We start from the raw sequence: 22771 nt of genomic DNA, 5'->3' as shown, positions 1-22771 counted from the left end.
TTTAAGTGCAGCCATTCTCCCCTGGTGGAAGAGGGCCCCTGTGAGGCTTTCCTAAAATAAGAGGAGAAAACCACCTGAGAGCTGGGAGATGCCGGGTTAAGGGGCGACCAGAATGGCACAGTGTAGCCTTATATTTGTGGGAAAATAACGGCGGACATCCATCTTTGGCAGGAAAAATGAAAGCTTAACTCGAGACGACATGTTAGAATGGGGGCGGGACTAGCGGCAGACATAGCGCAGGGCTGTGGAGGTTGGGGGGGGGGGGATGGGGGCCTAGACGGAAGCCGGGAAGATTTCTGCCGGTGTAAAATAGACTGTCGTTGGAGTGGGAGTTTGTAAGCTAAGTTGGCATGCGGGCCTGTTTATCGGTGCGATGTGAGGGAGAGCGAGGGTTCAGCGAAGCAGGAATGAGCGGAGTCATCGTGCTGCTGTAACCCGACGCCGCGCCCTGACGGCCCGCGGCAGCTGCGCCGCTACCGTATCTGCGTGCGTGCGCGCCTTGCCCTCCGCTTTTCCCCGCCCCGCTCCCTCTCATCGGTGGGCCCCCAAAAAACCTCCAGAATACGCACAGTCATATATCTGCCCCGGTCCCCAAGTCTCAGACCATCAGCCGTCCAGCACACAGGACACATGGGCCCTCTGGCTGGACTAGTGCACGCCTGCCTCAGCTTCCTGCTGGGGAGATTACGTCTGTGGTAAACTCGACTCACAACCGCTTTCAACATTACCCTTAATCTATAATCAGGCTTCAGTCATGTCAGAAATTCAACCCGTCATCAATCAGTCAAAATACCACTCGTCAGTGAGGTGTTCAAGAAATACTAAGGGATTAAAGAAAGTCACTGATGTACACTAGCTGGTTCTGTGTAAAACTAAAATTCCAAAAGATAGCCATTTTGATTTCACTCAGTGTGAGTAAATACTATCCAAAGACTCAACGAAGAGCCTTGTAAACCCCTACAGATAAGGAGGCCTTCCCTGCATGAGAGGAAGTGGCCTTTTACAGGAGGAAGAGGAGTTTAGAGGGGGGTGGGGTCCGACAATTGACCATAGAGTGATGACTGCCCTGCTCCACAGGCTGGCACTATATCCTGATCATAACCAATCAAGATTAGATCATGGTGCGTTTGAATGGTGGCAACTGGAATTGATCCTTTTCATGGAGTACCAGAAAGACGGTGCTGTTGGTTTGCCCAGTGGAAAATGGATCTTCGGCGACAGTACGGCACCACAGAACAGAAAAAAAGCGTTTCCAGTTGAGTCTCACACATTTATAGACATCCCACAGTGTGTGTAGCCTCAGAAGAAACCTGTAGCTGCATATCTCTCTGTGTATTATAAATATTATATGTGAGTTGATGACATGTTTGGAGAACGCTTGTTGTTAAAAGTGCCAGGTGCTTCACCTGAATTGCTCCAGTATAGACCCGTTTGTCTTAACGTGTTATAGAACACATTTTAAGACGTGACGTGTTAGCAATGTGAGCTGGCCTGGATAGGGCCGTCTGTTAAGCTAATAAGTAATATGATGTACGTGGGTAATGCCAGAGTTTCTCTGGTGCTGTGGGAAAGTGTCCCGTTGAACTTGAACCCCCCCCCCCCCGCGCTCGTCTCGAGGGCAGCCCGTCACTTTGTCACTACCTTGACACTTTTATGTGGGTCATCATCCCGGCCCAGGCTCGGGCCGTCTGTTCACTCGAAAACAGACTAGAGAGAGAGAACGGTAGAGGGAGGGGGGAAGGGAGAGCGGGAGAGAGAGATGGGGGAAGGAGAGCGGGAGAGAGATGGGGAAGGAGAGTGAGAGAGAGATGGGGGAAGGGAGAGTGAGAGAGAGAGAGGGAAGAGAGGAGAGATGGGGGAAGGGAGAGGAGAGAGAGAGATGGGAAGGGAGGAGGAGAGAGAGAGGGGGAAGGGGAGGGAGGGAGAGAGGAGAGGGAGGGAGAGAGAGGGAGAGGAGAGGAGAGGGAGAGAGAGAGGGAGGGAGAGAGGAGAGGAGAGAGAGAGGGAGAGGAGAGAGAGTGAGGAGAAAGAGAGAGGAAGAGGTAGAGGGAGAGAGAGTGGTAGAATGAGAGAGAGAGGGGTTGAGGGAGAGAGAGCGCAGCTAGCTGAGCCTAGGTATTTTAAGAAAATTTGTAGAAAATCAATGCCACTTTGATCCGTGTTACCTTTTTGTTTGGCTTTAGTCTCTGTTAGGTTTGCTTTCTCATTCTCTAATGAGATCCGGCTGAGAGGGCTGCAGTTCAGCACCTTTCAGTGTTCAGCACATAACGGCTCAGAAAAGAATGATCACAGTTCAATTTAATCATAAATCACAACACATTTCCTAGTGTGTTGTTTATAATACGTCACTAGAAACAAGTGAGTCTTAACTCTCTTTTGTTGAAGCAAATTACATCATTTCTTATTTGAAAAGTTAATAATAAGTAAAAAGGACAAATACAAATAATTCACAAAACATGCAAGTCTTTAGTATAGCATGGCTAGGATGCAAGCTTATACAATTCATTAATGCCATGGACTATTTACAATTGCTCTTGCAACCAGGATATCCAGAGGCCTCGAGTGATTTATGGTACCTGGCACAAAGATTTATTCCTGATTGGATATATAGTGGAAAACAAAACTTCCTTTCTAACTTTAAGAAGTTGTTTCATTCAGACCTTGACTGAATACCAAGTCTGACTATGCTGGCCCGATGTGGTTAAGTGTGCCTTCTTGATGCTTATATCTTATTACCATAGCAGCAAGAACGTATCACGTCATGATACTTTCACACCTATATTTCAAGGGCAGTCTCATTTCATCTTTAGGTGAAGTGGAGTTGACATCATTGCGCACTCACTCTTTAAAACCCTCAGACTAATTCTTATTCATATCTTCCTTGATTCTTTTCTTAAAATATGGATAAAAACACATCAGTAGAACTGTGGGGGAAATATGTTTATCTAAGTATGAACAACTGCAAATTCTGCCATGCTGCTGCAAGCACAATATAAGTTGTGTTGAACTAGAATATCAAACAGCTTTTAATTTTTCATTTATACGACACGTAAATATGAACATTTTATATTTGTATATGCTCATCATATAAGGATAATGTGATTGTTCCGCCCAGATGAGAGCTGCAAGGCAGTTGAACTGCATGTGGCTAATGATACTTTATTCAGGAATAAACAACATACTGCAAAGCTAGGACAGGACGTTCCTGAAATATAACTGTGGTGACAACAGTGGTGTTCATGGCAGTGGAAAGGCACATCTTTCCTGCTATAGATGTTTCAATGTTTCCACCGAGTGGACAAGTTCTGAGGTCATTGATACCATTTGAAATGCCATCTCCTTCCGCTCGCAATATAAATTAGTTTAACTCAAACAGGCACTCGTGTGAGATTTTAAAAAGTGGTGTACAGTCTCACAAGAGAGAAGCAAGGAAGTAGAGGGAGCCACTACTTTAATGGTATTCCCCCAAAGTTACAGTTGTAAAACACAATTTAAAAACTTCTCCGCAAAAGATTGCAGTGTTCAATGCCCAATCCTGTTCCTGTAGTTCTACCCTCCTGTATGTTTTCATTCAGCCCTAAATTGGCACCCCTGATATTCATTAGCAGCACAACAAGGTCTCCAGCTGTTGAATGAGGTTTTGTATGGGTTGGAGTATTACTGGGAATATTTCAGTCTTTAATTTGAGTGACTTTATTTCCAACAAATTGATATTCCATGCATGACAGTGTAGTGCAAGTTAAGTAAGAGCTTAAGGCGTCTTGTTGGGTCATCATGTAAAGACAGTGGTCGGGGGGGGGGGGGGGGGGCGGGGGGCATGGTCTCCTATCAAATGTGGACTGTGCCATTGGTGGCTGTGGCCAGTAGGCCTGCGGGGATACCCCTGCTGATCAATTTAGCACCCACAGCACACCTGAAGTGCCTTTTTGCCTGTGCAATCCCTGGACTGTGGTGTGAAAAGAAGCAGTGATGGGACATTGCACGGTTTTTCACACTAACGTTGTCAAATTTAGAATGTGTACAAACCGAACAACATAAAGCTTGATGAAACAAGACCAGGTCAAAACCTAGTATATGGCTGGACCTAACACACTTCATCCGGCCAACCAGTGGTGTAACCTCATCACTCAGTCACAGACATTCGCGTTTGTAGGGCTGGCCCCGCTGTTGCGGTCCAGCCAAAAAATGAGGTGCAGTATTGACCAGAATGAATCATGAACCAGGGAGGGATTGGGACACGAATTCATTACATTCTGCCAATTACACAGAATGGACATTTGAGCCGGGTTGGGACCACAACCCAGACATGTACAAATAATTATAAAACCGGGCTTTCTGATAGAAAACCAGTCATCTGAACAGCTCATGGGGCTGCAAATTTAGCTTCAGGAAATGAATAATACAACGGTGACAGTTATGATGTCAAATTAAGGTTAAGGCTAAGTAACAGCTAAAAAAGAATACAATTAAAATTCAACCTATTGATAGTGGAGCTTACAGTACAAGCATACCCCTAACAATATAACATTTTAACTGATTTCCTAAGAAAAAGAAGAAACAAGTTAAAGTGGCAAATGAGTTGCATATGGCAGGTCCCTCTTCCTTGGAATGTTTTCCTCACAGCAGGTTTGCATCTTGCTAGTTACTAAATCAAACACTCACAGCAAGAAGGTCCTGAGTTTAAATCCCAGCTGGGGCCCCTCTGTGTGGAGCTTGCATGTTCTTCTCTTGTCTGTGTGGGTTTCCTCAGGGTACTCCGGTTTCCTCCCACAGTCCAAAGACATGCAGCTTAGGCCAATTGGAGAGTCTAAATTTTCCTTGGGGTGTGGATGTGCAATTGAATGGTGTGTGGACCCTGTGATGGATTGCTGACTTGTCCAGGGTGTATTCCTGCCTCTCCCAATGCATGCTTCCATTCATTATGAAATGGGGCCCTGTGCAGCTCTAGGACTTCTCAAATCTGTCCTTGAGCTACTATCTGTGGAAAATTTTTCCTTTCATTTTAGGATCAAAAGACATTTCTTCCATCCATTATCTATACCCGCTTATCTTGGTCAGGGTCGCGGGGAATGCCTATCCCAGCGTGCACTTGGCAAGAGGAAGGAATACATCGCAGGCTACACACACACCATTCACTTACACACTCACACCTATGGGTAATTTAGAGTCTCCAATTAGCCTACCTGCATGTCTTTGGACTGTGGGAGGAAACCCACACGGACACGGGGAGAACATGCAAAATCTCAGGCAGAGATTCAAACCCAGGACCTTCTTGCTGTGAGCGCTACCCTGCACCACCCTAAGACAGTCTGCTTGATATTATTTGGATACAAAAGATGGCAGCCCCTCACAGCCTTGACCAGGATTAGGTAATGACTGGATGGATAGGTACTAAAACACTTTTGATATTGATTCGTTCATCAAATCAGTAGAAGGTGCTAATGTGAACATGTTCAATCCACAGTTATTCAACTTTTCTGTTTTTAAAGTATTCATTTCTAAGCTGCTGATGACTGGTTACATTTGCTTCTTAGCTAGTTTCTAGTGAAAATAATATATTTTAAGAATAATTTTGGATATGGGTTTGACTGCACATACAATGTCTTCCAATTACTAATCATAACCAAAGATTATTTAGTTAGTTATGTATTTCAATGAGATTTTGAATCAGAACCTTACCTGGATTCTCATCTGTGAACTTCCATTTATTTTGAAATGGATCCTTGTGCAGCTTTAGGACTTCCAGGATCTAGACAGATCAAATCTGCAAAAACATATTTTTCCATAATTTAGGATCAAAAGACTTCTTATAGACAGAAAATGAATTAAAAATTATTTGCATGTGTGCTGTACAGAGGACACAGCCTGCTTGATAGAATAACCACTCCTTTTTCATAAGTAGCTTGCATTTTGCACAGACTGGCATAAGGAGACTCTAAAAGGTTGACAAGTTTGGTTAAATACAAAATTGTTTAATGTAGTAGCTACCATTATTTTTCCCAAAGCCTTTATCTGTAAGGCGGTTGACAGGTGTGGATCCAAGTGCAGAAAAGAAACTGGCAGGATGCAGATGAAGCTTAAACCCAATTCAGGGGTATTTATTGTATCACAGCAGAAGGCAGGCAGTTTCAGAAGAGCACTGAGACAGAGATCTCTGGCTTACTCAAAACAAAGAAAACTGACAGGCAGAAGTTTAGCTACGACACGTAGCGGCTCAGAATAATACAGACTAGGCAGACTGACAACTAAGCACTGACTGAATGGGGGAAACAGACCTAAATACAAAAAGGGGGTAATGACTGATTGCAGACAGCCAGTGACACACAGAAGTATAGGGAAACAATCAAACAATCAATTAACCAATCATTGCATTAATTTAGCAATTATACCCCTGGGTAGAACACCAGAGGGAGAGACACTAGGGAGGATAGAGGATGACGGGGTTAGTAGAAGAGCTGGGCGTCACAGCCGTGCCATTATCTAGATTAATCTACACCGATATTGCTGTACGCTGTAGTTCAGGCACAATGTGCAATGAAATATTGATTTGAAATTGGAGATATTTAAGGGGAAATTCTATTTTACTCAGAAATACGTTCAAAATATGTCTGTATACAAAACTGTTTCTGTATACTACGCATGTAAATCATGTTGCCTTTAGTAAAGTATGGTAAGATAGGTTTCCTTGCATAGGCACAAATATATGGTAGAACAGTGGTGTCAAACTCGTTGCCATGGAGGGCCGTGTGTATGCAGGTTTTCATTCCAACCAATTAATGCTGCCTTAATTGAGTCCAATTACTCATTCAGCCATATGCGTTTAACTGAATTGAAGCACAGAATATAAGAACATTTTTATTTAGACAATGCGGGTCACCATAGACGTCGGGTCACCATTGTGCACAAACCTGCATCCCTAATTCAGCAAATAATTTAACTAATTATATAATCAAGATCTGAGGCTGGAATGAAAACCTGCATACACACGGCCCTCCATGGCAACGAGTTTGACACCACTGTGGTAGAATATGATGGATTTTCATTGCATGGTAAAGGTAAACTGGATAAGCAGGTATGGGGATGGTTATATAGTTGGTATGCTATGGCATGAGTAAATATAAAGTGGGCTCCAGAATTATTGGCACCCTTGCTTTAAAAAATTGAGTTATTGACATGAGCTTAATTTTCCAACATGTGTAAATTAGTGTGCTTGATTAATGATTCATTGGAATCAACCAAAGTCTTAAATTTTTTATTAAAAAAATATTGCCTTAAAAACCAGGTTCCACAATTATTGGCACCCTTGGTTTAATACTTTGTGAAAACACCCCTGGCAAAGATGACAGCCATGAGTCTTTTCCTATAATTTGTGATAAGGTTAGAGAACACATTTGGAGGGATTTTTGACCATTGCTCCATGTAGAACTTTTCAGAATCATTGATATTTTTTGGTTTGCGCTTATGGACCCCCCCCTCTTCAGTTCCGATCGCGGGTTTTTGATGGAATTTAAGTCTGGAGACTGAGGTGGCCATTGGAAAACATGGATGTTCATTTCACTTAAGCATTTCTGTTTAGATTTTTTATGTATGCTTGGAGTCATTGTCCTGCAGGACACTCTACCTATGATCAAGTCCTAGCTTCTTAGCAGAGACAACCAAATTTTCTGCCAAAATGTCCTGGTACTTTGTTGAATTCATTGTGCCATTGATCTAAAATAGTGCCCCAGGATCACTGCCAGCAAAACATCTCCAAAATATCAATGACCCACCTCCATATTTGACAGTAGGTATGAGGGGCTTCTCCTGTATGCATTCCTCTTTTGCCGCCAAACATTTCGATGGTGTGTATGGCCAAAACGTTCAATTTTGGTCTCATCTGACAATAGCACTCTCTTCCAGTCATAATTCCAATGAGGTATGGCAAGCTCCAGATTCTTGGTTTTGTTTATTGTGCTCAGTAAGGGCTGTCTTCGTGCCACCCTTCCAAAGAGTTAGTTGGTATGGAGGTGCCATTTTATGTTTTTTTTAGACTTGTTGACTGCAAGAAACAAACCAATCTCTGCAATTCTTACACAGTGATCCTTGGGTTATTAATGGCCTCCCTCACCATCTTCCTCACCGTCCGTGGGGACACCATGCACTTGCTTCCTCTTCCTGCCAAATTTGCAACCATTCCATATGTTTTACACCTTTTTATTATTGCCCTTACGGTGCTAAGTGGTATGTTTAATCGTTTATGTCTTTTTTTTCGTACCCATTACCAGACTTGTGACGGTAAATTACCATCGGTCTCTTCTGAATTGACAGTTATTTGACTTTTCCCATGCTGATGGATAACAAAGGGATTTTCCATCCATCCATCCATCCATTATCTATCCTCGCTTTTTCCTGGTCAGGGTTGTGGGGGGTGCTGGTGCCTATCCCAGCGTGCATCGGGCAAGAGGCAGGAATACAGCCCGGACAGGTCGTCAGTCTATTGCAGGGCACACACACTCGGACCTATGGGCTATTTAGAGCCTCCAATTAGCCAGAGGACCCGAAGGAAACCCACGCAGACACAGAAAGAACATGCAAACTCCACACAGGAAGGCCCAGGCCTGGATTCAAACCCAGGGCCTTCTTGCTGTGAGGCAACGGTGCTTCTCACTGCACTTCAAGTTTTTTAAGACTATTTAAGTGACACTATACATATTCCCAACAACATATCATATGTATATCATCACCAAAATGAGTGGCACATACTAAATGAGTATGCATACATCTTGACAGATCTTATAAACCATGTTTAGACTACAACAATCATTTATATTATGGATGTATGCATGCATTGCAACAGCAATAACCATCTAGAGAGGAGAGCATAGATTCAACACAAAGCCTTGGTGATACTTTGCATTTTGACTGACTGACTCAATTTAATATTATATAAAATTATTTTTCATTAGGACTTTAACTACCAGTATCTATTCCTCTGTGACAGTTAATGACAGTTGACAGTTAACCAATAATGTTATTGTTTAAGGATATGGTCAGGGGTGGGCTCGGGTGCAATGATTCATGGGTAGTACATGGACCTGGGGAGCAAAGACTGCGCATTTATTTGCGATTTACAGGAAACCTACAGGTGCAGGAGTTGTAAGACCCTTCCTGTGTAATCGTCTCCCCTTCCTCTTCCTCCTACAGACCCCTGTTGAGAGACCCCGGTGTGGTCATACCTCTTCGCAATGCGAAGATGGCCAGCCTGCTCCCTCCCACAGGCACCCATGTGTTCCGCCGCTTCACCCCCGAATCGCTGGCGGAGATCGAGAGGCGCATGGAGGAGAACAAGCTGAAGGAGGCGGAGGGAGAGGTCCAGGAGGCGCTCGCGCCCAGCAGTGACCTGGAGGCAGGCAAGAACCTGCCGATGATCTACGGAGATCCTCCGCCAGAGATGCTTAACGATCCCCTGGAAGACCTGGACCCGTACTACAAGTCACAGAAAGTCAGTCTGTGGTGCACGTGCACATGTGCTTCATACTGCACACAGTCCACCCATAGCCAATTCAGATCCATCATCATTTCCTTTTCATGTTTTATTGGCAGCAAAACACAATAAAGACGTTTCGTCTGAATGACTTCTTCAAAGATGACTTTCACAAATACCAGCATATGTTGAAAGTATTGATAGTTTTAAAAAAATTGTTAGTGAGATGCTGTGTAATCTCTCTCACATGCACTCTCCCTCTACCTCTCTCTCTCTCTTTCCAGACATTTATTGTCATCACCAAAGGGAATACAATCTACAGGTTCAATGCGGAGCCTTCCATGTACATTCTCAGCCCCTTTAGCCCTCTGAGGAGAGGATCAATCAAAATTCTCATACATTCATATCCTTTCAGAAATGCCATACTGCGTTGTAACATTTGTGAACTGCATTCAACCCTCAGTACTTTACATTTATGTCCAAAAAACTTTACCTCTGTTTAACTCTAGTGCAATACTAATTACTAACAATGGGACCATTCGCATGCAGCTGAGCACGTTCTGTCAGAATTGTTTGCATTCTACTGAAGATATTTAGGATTGATGACCATCCCTATTTAAGGCACAAGTGCAATCGGAATGTTTCCCTTAACTATTAATCAAATTATTTAGCATGTTCATCATGATCACCATTCTGTCAAATTGTGTGTTCATGACGATGAGTAAACCGCCACCATGGAGTAAAACTGTTGAGTAAGTGTTTATTTTTTCTTTTCTGTTATTTATTTGAAATTCTGCTCTGAATTCTGTCAGCTTTCAAAATGTTCTTCAAATACACTGTTTATTTCTTTATAGTTCTATTGATGTAGCATCACTGCTTAACATGTTTCTTATGCTACGGCCCATATATATGCTTGATAATCAAATAATTCCCAATAATAATGATGAATCATTTTTAAATACAGATAGGGACATAGGGACATGAGATATTTACCAAATCCATAGGATACTTGCTGAAATATATCAATGGAAAATGTTAGATCATTTTAAAGTAATTATCCAGAAATGCAATTCTTCATCCAGTCCCAGTAAAATTACATGTTTTAAGAATACCAAAATAGTCCAGATACAGGTTGAGCTTCCGAAAGACTGAGCTACACCTAGCCCCACAGTGAGATGTTCTGCTATGTAATTTATTATGTTTGGCAGTGTTGATGTGTGGCTTAAACTTCTGTTATACAGAGCCATTTATTTAAAAGAAAACTGCACATTCTTTATGCTCCAAAATCTAATTTATTTGCCAAATATTTATCAATGTTTCAGCGCACAGTGCCTTCGTCAGGGTGTGTGACATTTAAAACATATTTTTGCTATGACCTCCTCCTCTTTTGCAGGTACGTTTTTACTGGTATTTATACCTTTGAGGCGACAGTCAAAATGCTGTCGAGAGGCTTTGTCGTTGGACCTTTTACATTCCTTCGAGATCCATGGAACTGGCTGGATTTCATGGTGATCAGCATGGCGTAAGTATTGGACTGTGGTTATTAGCAGCATGAACAGTGCCTGCCAACCGCACAGTGTTCAGCACCATGCTTATCAACCGCACAGTGTTCAGCACCATGCTTATCAGCCGCACGGTGTTCAGCACAGTGCCCATCAGGAGAACACTATTCAGCATAGTATCCATCATGAGAACATTGTCCATCAGGAGCACAGTGTAGAGCACAGTGCCGGTCAGGAGCATGGTGTTCAGCACAGTGTCCATCAAGAGCACAGTGCCTGTCAGGAGCATGGTGTTCAGCACAGTGTCCATCAGGAGCACAGTGTAGAGCACAGTGCCTGTCAGGAGCAAGGTGTTCAGCACAGTGTCCATCAGGAACACAGTGTAGAGCACAGTGCCCGTCAGGAGCATGGTGTTCAGCACAGTGTCCATCAGGAACACAGTGTAGAGCACAGTGTCCGTCAGGAGCATGGTGTTCAGCACAGTGTCCATCAGGAGCACAGTGTAGAGCACAGTGCCCGTCAGGAGCAAGGTGTTCAGCACAGTGTCCATCAGGAACATAGTGCAGAGCACAGTGCCTGTCAGGAGCATGGTGTTCAGCACAGTGTCCATCAGGAACACAGTGTAGAGCACAGCCCCCGTCAGGAGCATAGTGTTCAGCACAATGTCCATCAGGAGCACAGTGTAGAGCACAGTGCCCGTCAGGAGCATGGTGTTCAGCACAGTGTCCATCAGGAACACAATGTCCAGCTCATAGAGAGGATCGAGCAGACACAGAGGGTGTGAATATTAATGGCTGAGCGGGGTCAAAGATCATGGCATTTAAAACCCTTTCACAGGGCATGGTGACCCTCTGCCTCTCATTACCCTCCTCCTTCCCCCACTATGCCCTCTCCCCCATCAGAACCTTCATCACCATTGTGTTTTGTTAAGCTTTACCAATATTGCCACTCAACTGAATGAAAATGTGTGTCCATTCAAAATGGGCTCACGTACCCAATCTATTTATAGCCACGATCCCCGCTCCCCTCTCTTGGTCCTCTTCAGCTGGGTCTTGTGTGGAGTCCCAACTCTAAATTGTTGACGTCTACAATGTCACTTTTAATCTCCAGACTTTCCACCAGGACTTCTGGTGGAAAACTGAACACACAGGACTTCCTAAAACACAGTTAGTGAGTGTGTATTTTTTTTCCTATTGGTAAAAACAAAAACTTCCTTATTTGTAATCATCATTAGTTTTTTTTATCAATACCTGGCCATGATATTTTCTGATTATTTTTGATTCTTTATCATCAATTTAATGTTTCAAACAACAGACATCAGCATTCACTTTAGCTACAATATGTGCTTTTTTATACCTGTTTCTGTGCTTACTATAAAACGTACCGTGAGGTGTTACTTGTAAAAATGTTCAGCAGTATTTCCTAGAAAACTTATTTTCATAATTTCCTCCTATCCAAAATGCCCATGAGACACACTTATTTGGACCACATCACTCAATGATACCTCCCTGCAGCGACTGTTTTATGCATGCATGAGTGGCGAGGAATTGAACTTTCAACCTGTCCTGCAAAATGTAATAATTTTCATCACTGAAGAACAGCAGGACATCCCTTGTATTGTGGTGTGCCATAGTTTCTAGCTGTTTGTAAACTGAGTCAATTATTGCACACAATCTAGACTGGCTTATCTTATGTTCGTCTCATAGCCTGATTTCCACTAGGTGGCTGGACTGCGTGCCTTCAGATAATGTTGCCATCTGGCTTCAGAAATGGACAGTTGCCTTAATCCAAAAATAGACTCTGCTAACTGTTATCATTTGCCAGAGCAAAAGCCATCCAGTCTACCTTTCCTGTAATCAGTTACATGAAAATATTAAGGGAAATATTATGTTTTTTTTCTCTTTTTTTACCACTTCATAAAATAACCGCCTCAATCTTGGATATGCCCACAGGTACATCACAGAGTTTGTTGATCTGGGAAACGTCTCAGCCCTCAGGACGTTCCGTGTGCTTCGAGCTCTAAAAACAATCACTGTTATTCCTGGTATGTACTTTGGAAATAGTTCTTTAAATTCTTTAAATGCATTGGCCCCTTCATAAGTAACTGGTTTAACAAAATGGGTATGGAAATTTATGTCCGAAAACAAGCCTATGGTCTTTAGAGCAATGTTTGCTATATTTTAATCTAAAAGCATAATAATGAAATGTTAATATCTATCTGGGCTTTCAGAATTGACTTTTCCACTTATCTGTGTTCTCTGTGGTGGACAGGATTGAAAACTATTGTGGGAGCTCTCATCCAGTCGGTGAAGAAGATGGTGAATGTGATGATCCTGACTGTGTTTGCCCTTGCTGTCTTCGCCCTCATCGGCCTGCAGCTGTTCATGGGAAACCTGCGCCATAAGTGTATTCGCTGGCCCCTTGTGAACGACACTTTGGTCAACGACTTCAATTCCACCATGTCCATCAATGATACCATGGCCTTCAACATCACCGCCAGCACCAACAGCACATTCGATTTCAAGGCATACATCAACAATGAAGGTGACTCCAAGCTCCATGCATCTTATCACCAAATACCATTCCTTTACACCACATTATCATTTTAGAGCAGTGATAGTTACACTTTCCAATTGTTTTATGATGAGTTGTATGTTAAAGTCAATGACATATGTTTATGCTGATATCAAGTTGTAATGTGAATTCATATTTTGGTTTCTATTTTACAGAAAACTTCTACTATAATGGCGGTTTAGATCCCCTTCTTTGTGGAAACGGCTCAGATGCTGGGTAGGTCCATTCGTTGCCAAGGTACACAAGATCATAATCATTTTTTGGTTTATGTTGTTAACGGTGCTACAAAAAAATAAGGATGCATAGATTACTTTTGGAATTACCACACCATGTCACTGCAAGAGAAAGACATTGTATTTTTCACATTGAATTCTTTTCCATTTTTAAACTTCTTAGTCTTTATTTGCATTTCTATAAACTTTTAGGTGCAGGTTCAGTGAGGTCTTGGCTGTGAGAAGATGGGTTCAGACAGTAACTGATATAAACTGATTATTTACCTCTGTTGATAGAAAGTGCCCTGAAGGATATACATGCATGAAGGCTGGAAGGAACCCCAACTATGGCTACACAAGCTATGACTCCTTCGGCTGGGCTTTTCTGGCTCTCTTCCGCCTCATGACACAGGACTACTGGGAGAACCTCTTCCAGCTGGTACCTACACCTGAAATCTCAGTATCCAGTTAAATAAAGTGTTATATAATCACAAATTCACTTTCTATGGGTGTCTACCTCACCAGCAGAAGCTCATAGCACACACAGCTTAAGACACTGGCATTACATTTTGAGACATTTTTACTGACATTCACAACATTTTTAGACAAAAAGCAGGGTTGAGTTAATATTGCAAGATAACATATTAAAATTTTAAGAAAGGAAATGCACAGCCATTATCTCGGGGAAACTAGGAAGTATAAAAAGTGTAAAACTGTCACAACTGTAATGGAGAAATATGGTGCATACTTTTGTTAGTTTTTGATGACAGGTTGCTTTTGCACTTGCTTGGGCTTTTGGTTGTTGTTAGTTATTGTCTTTAAAATACTACTTTCATTGTCATGAGAATAAGATGGCAGTCGTATCATTTTCTGATGCCTGGAGTACTACTTTTTAAAGTTACCATTATGGAATTAACACTATACCCATCTGGTAGCTGGTACTGCTCTGTCATAGGGTATTGTGTTGACATAATGTCACTGTCAGTGATGCTTACTGGAACATTGGAAACTCCACTGGTGCTATTGTGATTGGGCAGGTTAATGATAGGAAATGCACGCCTTTTCAGTCAAGGATTATTTAAGCAGAAATGGTTTTTATCACCAGAAAGAACCTTTCTTTTAGCTGCCATGTCAAAGAACCTATTACACATGATCATAGTGACCTGAGCATTTTGGTCACACTTTATACAAAGTGTTTCTCATTAAGGCTTTATATGCCATATATAATGTCTTCATAAACATGACCTAATGGCTTCATAAAAGGATGGCATGAACATGCTTATGTAGGATCCTAGGCTAACTGGGACATAACTCATGATGTTGCCTGATGTCATGAAACAATTCAAATCAACCCAAAAGTAGTCAGTCTCCTTCTACAATGGCAGTAACTACCTCTCATATTAAAAGTGTGCCACGTAGCTGGACTGAAGGTTAATTTTGTCTTTTGAGCCAAGGGCATTTGACATTTGTTTAATAAAAATCAGTTTATCTGGGCATGTAACATAATTAAATTTTATACAACGCATATTTTTGTTTTATTTTCTAATATTGTATATTTAAAATAATATAGATCCTTGTCTTTGTTTTCCATATGCAGTGCATTTAAAAGTATACAAGGCTATACAGCATATTTAAAATATTGTATGGTCAACTAATGGACTCATCACAGATGCATTATACCCTGCCAACCTGTTCTTTGTATATTTTCCCTCATGCAGACATTACGTGCAGCAGGAAAGACCTACATGATCTTTTTTGTGGTTGTCATCTTCTTGGGCTCCTTCTACCTCATCAACCTAATTCTTGCTGTGGTGGCCATGGCCTATGATGAACAGAATGAAGCCACAATGGCTGAGGCCAAGGAGAAGGAGGAGGAGTTTCAAAGGTTTCTGGAGCAACTGAAGCAACAGGATACACACGTCAGTTGATGCTCAAAATATTAAGTATACAGATTAACAGTTTAACACCTTTTTGTTTTGTGCCTACAGTTGCAATCACCAACCAATTGTGTGGATGATATTCCAAATTAGGTGTAGATGATTTTTTTATTTAGAATTTCAGGTGAGATTCAGCTCTAGACATTGTATTAGCTTGTATTAGTGTAGCGAGGTTTATTCAGAACAAATGCAGTTTAACAACTAATGAGAATGTTGTACATCTATAGAACTCATTACATTACATTACAGGCATTTGGCAGATGCTCTTATCCAGAGCGACGTACAACAAAGTGTATAACTATAACCAGGAACAAGTGTGTCGAAAACCCTAGAGAGAAGTATCATTCCAAGTGCAGGGAACAACCGCATAGTTCAACTTGGATAGGATAGGATAAACTGATTAATACTAACACAAACGAGAACAGCAACAATGCAGTCTATGCAAAAATACAAGCAGTAGTCAAGACAAGTGCATTAACTAAGTCACCTATGAAAACAGCTACCTAGTTGCAACAACTCAACTTAGTGAAATAACACAGACATTACAATAGTTTGGAGAAATGCTATATTCACAATGACAATGAATATACATGAATAGGCTAATTGGAAACAATATTTTACATAATATGAGGGATACGGGGACGGAGTGTGGCACAGTGGGTAAGGAACTGCGCTTGTAACCGAAAGGTCGCAGGTTCGATTCCCGGGTAAGGACACTGCCGTTGTACCCTTGAGCAAGGTACTTAACCTGCATTGCTTCAGTATATATCCAGCTGTATAAATGGATACAATGTAAAGTGCTATGTAAAAAGTTGTGTAAGTCGCTCTGGATAAGAGCGTCTGCTAAATGCCTGTAATGTAATGTAATGGATACTATACAATTCTTAATCAGATGAAATGATAATTCTGCTACGGCTAAACATAAAGGTTAACAGTACTACCTTTTAATGAAGATTAATCCATGTTATGAATGTTATGTTAGTTACGCGCTACTCTATATTATGACATTAGTTCATTTCATCAGTCTCATAAAATTAAGTTTATTCCAGACCAACACACACACATAGCAAAACAAAACACAACAACAAAAAGCAGTAAAATGACCCAATCAGGTATTACAAGTTTTACGCCGTTCCTATTGTTTGATGTCAGTGTTAAAGCGATTGTAAAGTGGCTGAAAATAATTTAAATAACCATATATTATCACAGAGGTATGTATCTAATGCACATCCACCAAATATATATTCAAATTAATGTCATTGACTATAATTATAAATGTTTCAAATCAATCATAAAATCTGTATTGAAAACAACTTCAGAATTGTATGGGCGTGGTCGGATGTGCCCCACCACCCCACCTCCCCCACTGAATGGCCCCACCCATAATTAACAAACACACGTGGCCAAACAAACACAGATTCTGTGATTCCGTCCGATTTCACGAAACGGGAAATATGAGACTCAAAATATAGCCTACCTCATAAATTAAAGCAATTAACAATAGTCTATGCCCAATTTCTCAATATGATGCTTAATACATTCCATTGCAATTGAATATAATGTAGTCTGAAGCCATTCGCGGATTTACCTTTACAGTCACTTTAAATAAAATGTCTTTCCATACTTAACAGTAAAAAGAGAAGGCCGGTCCAAAATCTGTTAGGTGTTGCATCAGCTCGTCAGCTGGTCCAATAAATGTGCGTTCCCTGGAACCAGGTTGGTAGATTATTTTGTGAGCCAGAACATTTGATTGGCTCATTGTATTGGAGCTGCCAATCAAACTGGTAAATGTAAAGCGTACTAAATCATCATTTTTTTTCTCAAAGCGAGGAGTTCCTCCCCAAACTGGTGCCTAATTGATCAAGCAGTGAATTTATTGCAGAATCACAAGAGGAAGGGGACAGGTACTTCATTATGACTTGGTTGACCAGAGGTGTTTAATGTGACTTAGAGGAGGGTCAGTCCTGTGTTCAGGAAGCCAGATGCCACCAATTGCCTGCTTATAGTTACATTGTTACATGAGGTACACCTCTTATGAATATCAAGAGCAGAACGATAATTTATAGATAAACATAAAATTAATGATATTTCCAAGTATTTGTCTTTAAATTTATAAAAGCATAATGAGTGAAAAGGACATTTTATTTCTGGTTTCTAATTGGGTGAACAATTCACTGACAGGTGCACCTTAGTGACAGCAATTCATCGCTGGCCAGTAAAAAAGACAAAAAGGGGGAGGGCGGGTCAGAACATAACTTTGCTGATGATGAGCAGAGCCTTGGGGAGGATGGTGAAGTCATAAAAGACCGCAGTGGGAAAATTGTGCCCAGATTTGTCATCGACAAAGCATCTTCAGAGGAAGAGGTGAGTCATCACTGCTCTGTCATTCCAACACCACTGTTTTACTTCCCTAATATATAGCCATTACATTGCTTAGCAAAAGCTCTTATCCGCAGCATTTTATACAGTCAAATATCTTACTCAAGCAAGGGCACGGCGACAGAAACCCATGTGGGAATCGAACCCACAGCCTTTCAGTTACAAACCCAAATCACTACCCCACACTACCACCGGAGCATTCCACTCATAAGGCCTAGGGTGGGTTGGATGCAGTTGATTAGTGGTGTTTGCATCACGCATCTGCTTTTGCAGTCAGCTATATCTTTTACATTTTCGGACAAGAAAAAACTCTTGGTTTTTCTGTTGTGTTGTGCAGTCTGCTGCAGAGGAAACCGACAGCAATGAAGAGAAGTCCAATGGCTCCAAACACAGTATGATGTTTCTGGAAGAGCCTGGCCTGACCAAGAAGTCTGCTAGCAAAATGAGCGTCTTATCTACTGCCATAGAAGGTGACAGAGCGGAGGGATTTGGCATCAGGATAGAAACTGAAATAGCTTTCATGGGTTTTAATCCAGTAAATTTAGCATTCAAATTCAGCACACCCCATAGGAAAGCAAAATCCAAGAAGAGATCTCATAGCTGTTTCTTTCATTTCTCCTAGACACAAATGAGCTATTTTTAATGCTAAGGTGAGACCAAAGGCTTTTTCTCCTACTTCTCAAATTCAAACTCAGGAGAAACAACCACATATAATTTCATTTATGTCTTACTCTGATCAAAACAGGAGATCTCTAAATGATCTTAAATAAGTCTAATTTAGGTCTCCTGAACATGGGACCATGAGATCAGAGAAAGAGCTCAAAGAAAACTCAGCTATGACTCCTAGGATCTCATGATTCTTCTCAAATATGTCTCAGTTTTCTCATAGTGACCTCATGAGAAACAACCGCATCTCAATTCAATATCCATTCGTCTTACTGAAGTCTCAAATTCATTCTCTCATTATCTCATCTTTTCTCCTAAGGGGGTTTTAGGAGCAACAATTCAGATTGAAGTGATCTCAAAAAGATGTATAATTGAGATCTTACTACTTTCTCAAGAGTTAAAGAAAAGACTATCCTGAGCAAAAGAGTTTTCCTCTGGGTCTACATACTGTGAGATGCCTTAATGCATGTAGCACAGCAGTGTATTTATTTTCCTGTCTCTCAAACGGCAAAGCTATAAAATACATCAGGCTTAGCCGGGAACTGAATAGGAAGTGCTCTAATGTGAAGTGTAATTGATAGGATTATCATGTCAAGCTAATCATGCATCTCTGAGCTGAGAAGCATTAGTGCCGCATTGTCTGGAGGTGAACGGGCAAGATTAAGGGCGGTCACATTGTGTGGAGAGTAACCACCGATATACATACAATTACATGTTTCATAGTGTTAATCCTGTGCTATTTCAGCTTGGTATGCATGCCCATTGATGTGAAGCTGTTGTCACTCATGACCAGGGTCAGCTCACCACAGGCTAACAGGCATCAAGATCCTGAACAGCAGAAAATATTAATAACTCCCTTACTGGTGCAGAGCCCAGTTTGTGTGGCCTTCCCTGGCAGGTTACAGGGCATTCATAACTTTAAGTTTGAGATGAAAGATAAGCAAATTATATTCATCAATAAGAAAATAATATCAATTTAATGTTAATGTTTTGTGTTTCTTCAGAATCGTTTTCTCCCTTGCTTTGAAATGTGTTCACAAGGATGCATTCAATATATTGGTCATGAGATTGAATGACTGTAAAGAAATTTAGCTTGTTTGTGTATTAATTAGAAAGAACACAGCATGTCAGCCACAACGTCGGTATACATCACTTACAGTACATGCATGAATTCCAGAACTAACTGGTAACAGGAATGTATGTCAGCCAATGATTTACACCAGCAGAAATTGATTAAGTATCTAAATTTGGTTGATACGGACACATAAGGTATAATGAATGCTAACAGACACTATGAGCCACCGGCAGTGGGATTCCCCAGCAATATACGTCTGTTCAGTTATAAGGAATTGTCAGTCAAAGCAGTTGTTATTTAATCATGTTAAATTGGAGGGAACAACCATTATGTTTCAAATATGGGCTTCTCATACAAACAGTACATATGGACGATATGCCCAAGCCTCCCCACCCCAGTCCATGACCCCACCTAGGATAGTGCAAAGGCTAGACCTAGCCCTGATGGCTGGCAAGGCAGTTTTGAGTCTTTGACGTTCATTGTTCTATTCTGGCAGAACTCGAAGATGCCCAGAGGCCATGTCCTCCAGGATGGTACAAGTTTGCTAACACATTCCTGAAATGGAATTGCTGTCCACTCTGGATCACCTTCAAAAAGTGGGTCTACTTTGTGGTGATGGACCCCTTTGTGGACTTGGGCATCACCATATGCATCGTCCTCAACACCCTCTTCATGGCTATGGAGCACTACCCAATGAGCAAAGAATTTGATCATATGCTGTCTGTGGGAAACCTGGTGAGACATTTCTTGTGTGCATGAGTGGAGGCTTTAGTCAGCAAGCACCTACTGTATCATACTGTGATTTTTCTGTGCCTCTCTCTTTCTCTCTGTTGTTGCCACTCTCTCTCGTATTCCCTCCGAACACACATAGGCATGCAGTCATGAAATAGTAGTGTGCGTGTGCAAGAAATTCATATGAATGTACCTTATGCCTCGTTCTTCTCTAGGTTTTCACAGGGATCTTCACAGCTGAGATGGTTTTCAAACTCATCGCTATGGACCCATACTACTACTTCCAGGTTGGGTGGAATGTTTTTGACAGCATCATTGTCACGCTGAGTCTGGTGGAGCTGGGGCTAGCCAATGTCCAAGGCCTATCTGTTCTGAGGTCTTTCCGTTTGGTAAGGGCAAACGATTCTCTCACTTACAATTTTATGAGTGTCTTGACTCGAACCTTTATGTTTCTTTTTCTACAATACCTCAGTGATCCTGTGTGAACAACACTTAATGTTGGTCTTATGCTGGCCTTACACTAGATGATATTTTAAGTGCTTTCACAGTCTTAGGAGTCAAAGTAATATCTTTTCAATCTTACCTCAGCCGGTGCAAACGCCCGTCACGACTCACGATTTGTGTGAGATTGTATTAAGATAGCTTCAACTGAGTTTGTGACTGTCTGTTCCTCATCTTGACCGCTCCGACTCAATCAAACGTTTTATATTATCATTTAGTCTTGGCTCCAAAGAGTTGTGATGGTCAGTGACGCAATTTATAATCCTACACACCCAACAATCAATCAGCGTTTTTTTGCCCTGTCCGGAAGGGATTAGTAGTGCAGGACAACATCAGTAATGCACCTATTTTTATCATTGCATATCCGTGATCTCAATGAGTGATCCACACGGAAAAAACCTTTCCTTTTATTACTCCCCAGTATTACTAAGGGGGCATGTCTGTCTTGCTGTTCCCAGGTGTAGGCCTATTTGTTACACATTTCTACCAGGGGGAAAATATATATATATATTATATATAAAACAAAAGAATTTAAAAAAAATATTCCTAAAAGACATGCCAAAAATATATGAAAGAAATGTATATATATTTATGAAAAATATGTGAAATACAGAAATAGGCTATTCAAAAAATGATATCATAAAAATGTCCCCAAAATATTTGTCATTTGCTAAATATTGACATGTTGGTCTTGACGGTATATATTAGAATTATCAGACCTCAAACTGTAGGTTGTTTCAGCTGGAATTATTAGCTGGAACTTGTGTGCCTGGTAAAAATCAATGATGTGAATTATGCTGGCAAAAATGACAGTATCTGACCTCGCCTAGTGAAACTAATCCCATCCAGACATGGCTGTTGTCTGACATCAGCATGCCAGTAGTGAGATTAAGATTTAAAAAATACAAAATCCAAAGATCCTTATAATTTGCGAAGCTACATGATTCCCTAAAGATGTGTGCACCTCTAGGACTAAAAACCCATGATTTATGGCTGATTGTTGTTCAATTTGAAAGTGTGTCAGACTTTAATAGTCTTCTAATGTATGTCATCTAATGTAATGTAATGTATGTCATCTAATGTATGGAAGGCATTTGTTTCAATGTGGGAGGAAGGCTTTAGACACCTAAAAACGTTCTTGCATTTAGGGTTGTTAATGAGTGGCAGTTCATTGGTCCTCTGATTGTTGGGTGACTTTTTCATGTTTAAATGTAGCCATGAATGAATGACCAGGCATGTCTGTTGTGTGGTATGTGTTGGAGACAGCTGCGTGTTTTCAAGCTGGCCAAGTCTTGGCCTACCCTTAACATGCTGATCAAGATCATCGGGAACTCCGTGGGCGCCCTGGGCAACTTAACCTTGGTGCTCGCCATCATCGTCTTCATCTTCGCTGTGGTGGGCATGCAGCTGTTTGGCAAGAGCTACCAGGAGTGCGTGTGCAAGATCGCCGAGGACTGCGAGCTGCCCCGGTGGCACATGAACGACTTCTTCCACTCCTTCCTGATCGTGTTCCGCATCCTGTGCGGGGAGTGGATCGAGACCATGTGGGACTGCATGGAGGTGGCTGGAACAGCCATGTGTCTCATCGTATTCATGATGGTCATGGTCATCGGAAATCTGGTGGTGAGTAGTGCCCTGTTGATTTGGTGTGTGTGTGTGTGTGTGTGTGTGTGTGCACTGGTGTGTGAGCATGTGTGTCAGACAGGGAGAGAATGAGAAAGCCTTAATTG

The 22771-nt window shown here is 41.6% G+C and overlaps 1 protein-coding gene across 1 annotated transcript in view; it reads left to right on the top strand.

The window, feature by feature from the left end:
• The window catches only part of scn4aa (sodium channel, voltage-gated, type IV, alpha, a), a 57934-nt gene that overhangs the window by 15919 nt on the left and 19244 nt on the right, over positions 1-22771 (top strand). The window contains exons 2-15 of the mRNA XM_064321756.1: positions 9184-9481; positions 9748-9866; positions 10126-10215; positions 10857-10985; positions 12918-13009; positions 13237-13509; positions 13695-13755; positions 14049-14190; positions 15470-15670; positions 17870-18052; positions 18405-18537; positions 20305-20543; positions 20756-20929; positions 22308-22664. Coding sequence (XP_064177826.1) covers positions 9233-9481; positions 9748-9866; positions 10126-10215; positions 10857-10985; positions 12918-13009; positions 13237-13509; positions 13695-13755; positions 14049-14190; positions 15470-15670; positions 17870-18052; positions 18405-18537; positions 20305-20543; positions 20756-20929; positions 22308-22664 — 2442 coding nt within the window. The 5' untranslated portion in view covers positions 9184-9232. The remainder of the gene's footprint in view (positions 1-9183; positions 9482-9747; positions 9867-10125; positions 10216-10856; positions 10986-12917; positions 13010-13236; positions 13510-13694; positions 13756-14048; positions 14191-15469; positions 15671-17869; positions 18053-18404; positions 18538-20304; positions 20544-20755; positions 20930-22307; positions 22665-22771) is intronic.

Source organism: Anguilla rostrata, chromosome 2 (genome assembly GCF_018555375.3).
Source record: "Anguilla rostrata isolate EN2019 chromosome 2, ASM1855537v3, whole genome shotgun sequence".
NCBI classification, from domain to species: Eukaryota; Metazoa; Chordata; class Actinopteri; order Anguilliformes; family Anguillidae; genus Anguilla; species Anguilla rostrata.
The sequence above is the reverse complement of the archived record's forward strand: the minus strand, read 5'-3'. Positions and strand labels throughout refer to the sequence as shown.